Source organism: Branchiostoma floridae, chromosome 8 (genome assembly GCF_000003815.2).
Source record: "Branchiostoma floridae strain S238N-H82 chromosome 8, Bfl_VNyyK, whole genome shotgun sequence".
NCBI classification, from domain to species: Eukaryota; Metazoa; Chordata; class Leptocardii; order Amphioxiformes; family Branchiostomatidae; genus Branchiostoma; species Branchiostoma floridae.
This window is the reverse complement of record NC_049986.1, coordinates 682,226-692,212: the sequence shown is the minus strand read 5'-3', so window position 1 is coordinate 692,212 and position 9,987 is coordinate 682,226. Positions and strand designations below refer to the sequence as shown.

General features: G+C 40.0%; 1 protein-coding gene across 1 annotated transcript; it reads left to right on the top strand.

Moving 5' to 3' along the window:
* The first annotated feature begins 114 nt into the window (after positions 1-114).
* Positions 115-2,475, top strand: LOC118420542 (NPC intracellular cholesterol transporter 2 homolog a-like). Its single transcript, XM_035827393.1, has 4 exons — positions 115-362; positions 1,257-1,364; positions 1,781-1,956; positions 2,162-2,475. The coding sequence occupies exons 1-4, from the start codon at positions 257-259 to the stop codon at positions 2,246-2,248; spliced, it is 477 nt and encodes a 158-aa protein (XP_035683286.1). The 5' UTR covers positions 115-256; the 3' UTR covers positions 2,249-2,475.
* Positions 2,476-9,987: the final 7,512 nt, after the last annotated feature.

Here is a 9,987-nt window from a genome sequence, read left to right as displayed (position 1 = left end):
GGGGTAGTTAGAGGGTAATAAAGAAGTAGATATCAATAACGTTGCCCTAGAACACACATAGAAGCAAGGCAATTCTGAAATGACACCAGTGTCATGAATTGGACTACTTTCTCTCGCGGAGGGAAAGGTAAACAGCATTGAACTCGACGTGCAGTGGTGGCTGGTCGCACAACCTGTCTGTTTGGACTTTGGTTCTCACAAAGCCCGTCAAAGGCGACAACAGGATAGAGTGGCCATACTCATAGCCCGGATCACAATGACAGCGTTTAGGGGCATCATAACTCTCAAACACATTTTCGTCCTCGCATTTTGTGTGGGAATTTCCGCCACCTTAGCAAACGCACTCCAATGGAGGGACTGTGGTGAGTCTTTTGATACGCAAACAATAGAGTATAACTCGTTCAGTACTCAACCCCACCGACTTGAATTAAGATAACATACCTACATAACATAACTACCAGACTTCAGTATGATACATGTAGGCAGTTATGCATGTCATAACGTTATAGGTGGGGGCCTGGCTAATACAGTTTACCAAGAACAAGTTACTCTTCAAGACACTTCAAATGTAGAAGCACCAGATAAGGGAACTGTATGGCAGCATATGAAGGAGTTTCTTCACGGCCTTCACCTAACCCAAAATATAGAGTAATGACAACACTGGTACGCCATGTTGTGCAGGGTAGTGTGGGGTATTGCCTGTGCAGCTTACGCGTATACATCACAGTTACAATATCTAAGTTTGTTTTTGATGGGTTCTCGGTAAAATGTACGACGACAAAAGGCATGCGCATTTTGTGGAACAGTTACTGGACTTTGAACCTCCCCCGTTATAGTCCCCAGTCTGCACTCGTCTATTGAACACACACACTGTACGTGTTATAAACCGTATTTCTAGACACACTACAATGCAGTAACTAACCATATTTCTAGACACAAAAAATGAAGGAATTACTTATGATGTTGCCAAACTGCCATGGCTGTAATATATAGCTAATAATAATGTCACCACATGGCCTTCATTGTCATTGCATTCTCGAGAGTGTACCAGACAAGTTATTTTCCCAACACTGTCCTATCCAACCATCAATCTGTATCGTGTTCTTGTTAGTTGCTTGAGGATATACGGATAAACTGTTTTCGGTCCCTTGTGGTTGACGAATATGTCAGATAAAACTTGTTATGCATTATATATCAGTGTAATACTAGAAGTGTCGTTCCACTCCTTATTATGAAGAGCCGTTGCCTCTGTACAGGATCCGAAGCGACTATCTTCAATGTCTTCGTCTCGTCATGTGAAGATCAGTCAACATGCCCGATGAAGAAAGGAAGCAACGTCTCCTTGGTTGTCTGGTTCGAACCGAGTAAGTATTGTATCACATGCAACAAAGTCTTATCCCAGCCATTGATAGTTTGGAGTTGTGTTTTATGTATAGACAATGCGTTTTCAGCCCGTTTATGGTCATGATAACCCTCAATAACAATTAGCAGTAGTAGATCTCAACTTAAATTCTCAATATTCCTGGTCTACCTGTTATGGGAACTCACATGCATGAAGGTATTCATCTAATGTATATCCTTCTTATCATCTACAGTAAGGGAATACCAGTCGACTACCCCATTGTAATATTTCGCCTTTCATGTCAGCTTACAGCAAAATTCGCAATCTCGTTTCCCATTCCGTGCAACTTGCAGTACGGTTCAAACTATATGCAAATAGCTGTATGGGTGCTACTCATTGATGCTTGATCAACATACTAGTATCCACGCACTTTTTCAGACAAGCAGATAACGAAGGCTACTGCGTCTATGCGCGGCATCATGGCAGGTGTCCCACTCCCGTTCCCTCTCCAGAACCCGGATGGATGTAAGGATTCAGGACTGAAGTGTCCATTGGTTGGCTACGAAAGCTATAACTACACAAATTCTGTCTATATGCACGAGAACTACCCGACGGTGAGAAATTTCTCTGTATATTTAGGTGTTAGCGTGTATGAGAGTCCACAATCTATCCCACAACAGTCCAGTCACAACTGTCCAGAAAGTCAACAGACTACGTCCCTTAATTTTCTTAGATAAAGCACCTGTTTGCGATTAGTATTTTCAGACTTGACCTCTTCATCTACCTAACGTTACTGCCGTACCTCCCGCTATTTTCCAGGTCAAGTTGTTGGTAGAGTGGGAACTTAGAGACCAGAACGGAGATGTCATCTGGTGCATCCTGGTCCCAGCTAAAATTATAAACTAAATGTAGAGCCCTACCACAATCTGTAGAGGACCAACCAGGACAGCTGTTAGATAACGAACCCTTCTCTTATTTGCCCCTCAGAATGCACAATATTGGAACATAGAGAGAGGTATATAAGGATAAACCTCTCAAAAGCTCGATTACTATCATCAAGGAGGTTGAAAATTCAACCTCCTTGCTCTCATAGATCTATATAGAGAGTACATATAGTTTCCATGACGAAAATTACTTTTAATCGCTTTGCATTGTTCTGTACGAGCGTGATTTGAACATGGTGCTAGCATGCTGTTTTCAATAAAGTGTTGCTTTGAAAGATAGTAGGCGTATGGCCAATTTTCTTGTTACCTGTCTTCAAAACGACGCTAGGCCTAGGTGTTTTACATGGCTAACCAGAAAGACTTCATGCTAGATCACAGGAACACCCTGTCAATAATGCAAAATAACCCTGTATTGACAGGAATCAGATGAATTCTTTTAGATCAGCACGATTCCATTTATTGAACTGCCTCTGAGTATGTGCTGGGGATGATTCTAACTCATATCTCTGTCTGTCTGTCTGTCTGTCTGTCTGTCTGTCTGACTGACTGTCTGCCTGTTTGTTTGTCTATGTCTGTCTATGTCTCTGTCTCTCTGTCTTTGTCTCTCGTCTCGTGACAGTGAACTAGGAAAATCCAAATATTTAATCATTCATGTATTTACTATTCAGATGTTTGATAGTCCTGTCTAATATATCATTTTCAATATTTGTACAATTGGTGGCGCTAAAATAAGTTACAACTAGTCCGTCGGCACTTCGTCTTTGTCCTTTTATTTGTATCATTTGTGTATTCTTCAATAAAAATCCAAACTTATGATTAATGTCCTCGTTTTATGATGTATAACTCATTGGCAGTGCTTTAGAAACGACCATACATGTAGATATTCGACAGCAGTACTACCATAAACTTTCAATAACATTGTTACATACTATCATGATCAGTACATGTACTACAAAATGTTGTAATTGTGGGGACCGTTTCAAATTGTGCTTGAAACACCTGAGACTGACGAAGGACATGTAAATATGCTTATCAGAACTGAGATGCTCTTCCATCAATCATTTTAGGCTGCGTAGAAGAAGTAGTGAGCTATTTGATTTGGGTAACGAAAGTGCCACCCTTTTGCTCAGGATTCTGTCCAAACTTGCTTGGGAATTTTTCCAGCCAAATTAACTTTTCCTCGGTCCCACTGACAAAGCCATGGGGCTGCGCCGCTGCAGTTTAATCCTCTACCCCTGTGTTTGTACGTAAGCTCCACGGTTGAGGTATCATTATCTTTGAACGAGTCGCTTACGCACGAGGTCTGCGGGCACAGTCTATTGTTGGTGATATGGGGGTGCTTTAGTCTCTCCTTATGTTGTAGCATATTCATCCGCAGCGACACTAGAGATATCATACTAAAACTGTGCTTCAGATTTACATTTTGTTATATCTCAGATATATCTCTTACGTACAGATTTGTCCCAAACTTTAATTTTAGAGGTTTAAAATGGGCGAGGACATTTATTTATTTATTTGTTCAACAGCCAGGGTTGCCCAACTAGCCATGGGCTTTTACATGAAAATAGCTTGATTTCATTTTGTTTTCAGGAAATGAAGTGATGAACAATCTATTCAAAAATCTAAGGAATGAAAAAAGACATGCACGCGATTATCATGTTAGTCCCGCCAAATTTCTGGTCTTCCAGACTTTTGTAGTGTGAGTGTTTGGAGTTAGGGTTAGGCGGGTAGAATTACAAAGTCACATGGTCACTGGGACTTAAATCCACTTTTTGTAGGGAGTGTAATCTCGAAAATGTATCAATAACGTGTCCCCATAAAACCCATAACGGCGGGGCAGATATTAGGCAGAGGCCAAATTCTGGCTTTTGTAACGGGAGCCATTGTACGGACTATTTTCTCTCGCGGAAGGACATTGAACCCTCTTGACAAGGCGTAGCGGCTGGACGCCATTTTCGACGATCAACCAGATTTGTAGGCAATGTTCTGGGTATCTGCTTTGTCCTTTACAACGACAAAGACAGGATAGAGTGGTCATACCCATAGTTCGGAGCTTGTCACAGTGACAGCATTAAAAACACCATGGCGCTCAAACGTATTTGCTTTCTAGCATTTTGTGTGGGAATCTCCGTCATCGTTGGAAACGCAAAACCATATAAGCACTGTGGTGAGTTTATTACCCATTATATAATTACCCGATACTACCGATTTAAATCCAATTAACATATACATAACTACTTGACTTTGAATGCTGGCAGTCATGTAAGTGGCGGCCTAGCTGATATAGTTTGCGGAAAGACACGTTTGAAATGTAGAGGCGGCAACATATAAAGGGATCGAAGTATTGTTGCACATTTATAAAGCTCCGCTTCACGCCGGCCTGCACTATCCTGGACTATAACATAATGACAATACTGGTTTGCCTTGTAGTGTGAGACATTGGCTGACAGATACATGTATTTTTCTACAGAGCCTAGTCTGTACTCGTTTCTTAAAATGCAATTAGACACCCGGGAAAGTTACAAGCGATATCTCTAGACACACAACTACCAAAGCTAATTCAGTTATGATCGAGGAAGAAATTTTCATTTAAATACAATTAGACACATTAAAATATTGATACAACTTTGGTAGTATGTTTCTTTGTTATAGTTATCTGGATCATTCTTAATGGTTTGATAACGATACTATACACTAGCTAGAGAAAATTGAGATTGACTAATATGTTTCTGCTATAATTTCTAACGACCATTTAATTGCAGTCGTGTTCTTGTCAAATATTGCAAAACTATATACTGATAAAACGTTTTAGTTTCCTTGTGGTATAACAAAAGATAAAACTGTTGCTATACGTTATCAACGCTTTCAAGGTTGTCGCGCCACTTCTAACGAAACGCCATTATTACCTCTGTGCAGGAGGTTACGCGACTATCTTCAATGTAGACGTCTCGTCATGTGAAGATGATAATCCCATATGCCCACTGAAGCAAGGAAGCGACGTCTCCTTGGTTGTCGGGTTCAAACTGAGTCAGTATCTGCTCAAAGATTTACTTTGCCGTCTTATCCCAGCTGCCAATAGTTTTGAGTTGTGTTTCATGCATAGATAATGCGATTGCAGCCCGTTTATGGTCATGGGAGATGTTGGTCTTCCTGTTATGAGAAGTCATATGCATGAAAGAATCTAGTATGTATCTTCATCTTATCATTAATTTACTAGTATGGGAATACCTGTCACCTACCCCATTGTAATATATCGTCTTTCATGTCAGCTTACAGCAAAACTCGCAATCTATAACAGTCGTTTCCTATTGCGTGCAACTTGCGTACGTATGCAAATAGCTTTATGAGTACTCCTCAAGAGCGCTTGATAAATATACTAGCATCCAAAATACGAATTAAAACCTACGCACTTATATCTTTTTCCAGAGAAGCAGATATCGGCTGCTTATTTGGTTGCGCACGGCATCATAGGAGGTATCCTAGTACAGTTCCCTGTCCAGAACTTGGATGGATGTCGGGATTCAGGACTGGAGTGTCCATTAGTTGGCGGCGAAAGTTATAACTACACAAATGCTATCGGTGTGTATGGCAGTTACCCGAAGGTGAGAAATTTGTCTGTATACATAAAGGAGCTTGGAAGCGAGTATGAGAAAGTCAACAGACTATGTCACCTTTTGTCTTAGATAAACATAAAGCGATTTGACACCGTATTGTATTTTCAGACTTGACCTCTGTCTAACGTATCTCGCGCTATTTTCCGCAGGTCAAGTTGGTGGTAGAGTTGGAACTCAAAGACGAGATGCAGGAAATCATCTGGTGTATCGGGATTTCAGCTGAAATTATAGATTAAATGTAAAACCATATCACAATCTGTAGAGGACCAACTAGGACAGCTGTTAGATAAAGAATCCTTCTCTTATTTTCCCCTCAGAATGCACAATATCGGAATATATAGAAGTATATAAAAATTAACCTTTCAAATGATTCTGTCTCGAGAGCTCATTTACTATCATAGATCTATATATAGAGTGCATAATTTTCAATGACGGAAATTAGTTGTAACCTCCCTTCCTTTGCATTGCTCTGTACGAGCGTGATTTAGCCATGGTGCCGTTTCCAATAAAGTGTTGCTTTGAAAGGAAGCAGGTGTATGGCCAATCTTCTTGCTACCTGTCTTCAAAACGACGCAAAAACAAAGTTGTATTGACAGCAATCGGGGCAATTTCTTTTAATCGACATACTTGCATTGAGTTAACTGCGTCTGCGTATGTGTTAAGGATGATTTCCTCATGTCTCTGTCTGTCTGTCTGTTTGTCTGTCTGCCTGTTTGTCTGTCCGTCTCTCTGTCTGTCTGTCTGTATGTCTGTCTGTTTCTGTCTCTCTGTCTTTGTCTCTCGTCTCGTGACAGTGAACGTGAAAAATCCAGATATTTGATCATTTATGCATTTGCTATTAAAGTGTTCGATAGTCCTGTCTAATATATCATTTTCAATATTTGTACAAGTGGTGGCGCTAGAATAAGTAGAGCACAACTTGAGTCCGCCGCCACCTCGTCTTCGTCCTTTTATTTGTATCATTCGTGTATTCTTCAATAAAAATCCAAACTTATGATGACCTCGTTATTTACTCTTTAGGAGTGATTTAGAAAGAACCATAGATATTCCACTGCAGTACTACCATACACATTCCCCACATTGTTACATACTATTAGTACATATAGTACATATTACTACATATATACAAAATGTCCCCATTGTGGGGACCGTTTGTTCTTGGAACACCTGAGACTGACGAAGGACATGTAAGTAGACTGTAAGGTTGTCAAAAGGAGATGCCCTTCCATCAATCATTCTAAGGAACGTAGAATACAGAAGATTTTTTTCTCTACAAAAGTGCCGCCCTTGTTCTCAGAATTCCATACACTTGCGTGTGAATAACTTATCGTTGATACGCTGTACTGACGGTGTAGGATTGTTTATGCGTCATACGCAACTACTTTTTCCCGCCAAATTAACCCCTCCTCAGTTCCACTGACAAAGCCATGGGGTTGGGCAGTTTAATCCAATAACCCTGCGTTGGTTGAGACGATTGAGGCATCATTATCTTGCTACGAGTCGCTGCACAAGAGGTCTTCGGGCACAGTCCATTATTGGTGGTATGGGGGTGTTTTAGGCTCTCTTTATGTTGTTGCATATTCATACGCAAACGACACTAGGCTTGTAGTACAAAATCTGTACTATCTTCAGACTTCACACTAAATAATATTTACTATAGACGCGTCATAAATGTTACGTTGAAAGAAATTGTATCTGAAGTCTCTTACATGTATATGGTTAGAGTTGACATTTTTAGGGCAGATTGACCCCCTGGTAGCTGTTGACGCCCCTGGCCTTTTCACACATTTTGTACCATGCCATCCAAAAGCAAAATTGTGCAAACAATATCTTGACATCATAACTTCTGATATCAGCAACACCTTTTATGTGGGACTTTTTCATCATGTGTCTGCTATATCAAGGGCAGACGACCGCAAGTAACATACACACCTTAAGGGCATGGTAGTTTTGTTATCTAGTGTGGTAGACAACAGCATACCTGGCCAAGGTGTAACAAAGCACTGACCTACCCACTCATGATGGATCAGACTTGCCTTAAGCTATACTGTACAATCTACCCACCACGTCAACATGTCAGAAGGATCACTTGTGGTTTTGTGGTACACCGTTCACTACTCTCTCTCAGCATTTTGTAGACTTTCGTTGTATGAGAACAATGTGTAATGATATCATTGAGATATTGCTCACTGCATCCATAATCAAACGTCTGAAAATATTTTCAAATTTAGTTTCACACCGATACAAAATCACTTGTAAAACTGTTCACCACTGACCCCATGTGTAGCCTCTTACTTTACAAGGTGCAAGGCAAGTATCCGTCAGAAAGCACCTGGCGCCATTAGAGTTTACACGGACCGCGTCTTTACACCAAAAGGTAAGCAAATTCTTCTCAAAAAAAGACATGACACAAGTCACTGTGTCGTTAATTTGTTGCTACCAGTGCTATCTACTCTATGTAACACTTGAAAACTTGTTTAAACATCTACGGTTGTAGGTTAACGTTGTGACAGTCCTGTGACAGGCTGTGTGGTAGAGGCTGTGACTATATAAAGGTCATTAGTTGTCCGCCATTGTCAATCTATACATTCTTTCTTATCTTCATGAACGATTGTTGGTATCTTAGCTTAACTGTGACAACATACTGCAAACAAGTATAGCGAGACAGTTATGTTTTTCTAAGTTTTTGAAGATACAATCTACATAAGATAGAGTTTGTTGACCCCCGGAAAGCTTTAGGCAGTAGAACAGATTGTCTTGGTGATTAGATTTAGAACAAAACTACTTTTGAAAGTCCGTGAGAATCCTATTTGTAATCTAGTTGTAACACGTACAGTAAGGAAATTTGAAACGTTACCTTGGACTGACTACATTTTGAAGGCTACTTTATTGAAGGTTACTATTGAAGGTCTCGAAACAAATAAAAGGTAATGGCTAAATCTGCTTTAAAAGTGACAAGACTGGTATATAGTGATAAAAACTGTACATTACTTTGCTCTACAATGTATACGAATATTTGAGGTATCTTGATTTTTTTCTGATAATCTTAATATTGCATACATTGATGTCTGTGAAGAAGTAATTTTGTAATGCAAACTACCTTCATCTATTATTGGAAGTTTTTCCATAGAATAGGCTGATTTCGGCCTATAATACAGCTTCCTTTAAAGATCTCATAATCTATGGTTTTGCTTTCACACCAAAACCTTTGCTTAGGACTTTCTTTGAAGTGATTTGATTTAAGCTACTGTTACTAGTAGTTACAGACGATTTGGACGAACCCAAATGACTAAAGCGACCTTTCTAAAGGCAGTGTGCACAATTAGGTCTGTCGCCAAAACCGGTCCTTCTACTTTCAAATGTCACTGAGAGTACAATAGAAGGAGGGCCGAAAACAACAATTAGAGTCTTCTCGGATTTCTTAAGCCGTAGAGTTTCAACCTGAGAACGTGTGTATCAACGTGATGTTTTCAAATACGATTTGCCACGTTGCTTCCTACATTGGCATTGCTGACTTGTAATTAGATTTAAGGGTTGAAAGTAGTTTTTGTGAAAAGTAGACAAAGGCGGTTTGTGTTCTAATTTATGTACCGGGACGTACCACAAATGATTCTACAGGGGTGAACTACTGTGCTAGAATAAAGAGAGAGAAATCAACTGGCCATGTGGAAAGTTAGTTAAAAGATATATTGTTATATTTGTAACTAAGCGAAGAAGCGATGTTAGAATATCAATCGATGTTATGTTTGTCCCTTTTTCCAAGTAGGTAGTACCACCGGTCATACATGCTGCTGTATCACCCCTTACGCCTTTATGTGCATATCAAAAACTCTTGGTGCTTTATATCTTAACAGACACGAAAAAAATTCATTCTACGGTTAGTCTAGGCAGCTAGTATACAAAATATTGCTAAATATGGACAACATCTAGTACCATGCATCAACAATTATCCCCCGGTGGGGTAAGGCAATTATGGGTCACTTGGAGACGGTGTGACGTCAGAGGCACCAGTTCAACTACGTACGACAAATACGTCAATCAAATTAACAGTAAAGTGACGGAGGAAACTCTATTATTTTGACCTTCA

What these genes read in the sequence shown, in the direction of transcription:
- LOC118420542 (XM_035827393.1), top strand. Translation starts at nt 257, where the DNA reads ATGACAGCGTTTAGGGGCATCATAACTCTCAAACACATTTTCGTCCTC. An exon ending in ACTCCAATGGAGGGACTGTG is followed by an intron (nt 363 to 1,256) that starts GTGAGTCTTTTG and finishes GCCTCTGTACAG; the next exon opens with GATCCGAAGCGACTATCTTC. An exon ending in TGCACGAGAACTACCCGACG is followed by an intron (nt 1,957 to 2,161) that starts GTGAGAAATTTC and finishes GCTATTTTCCAG; the next exon opens with GTCAAGTTGTTGGTAGAGTG.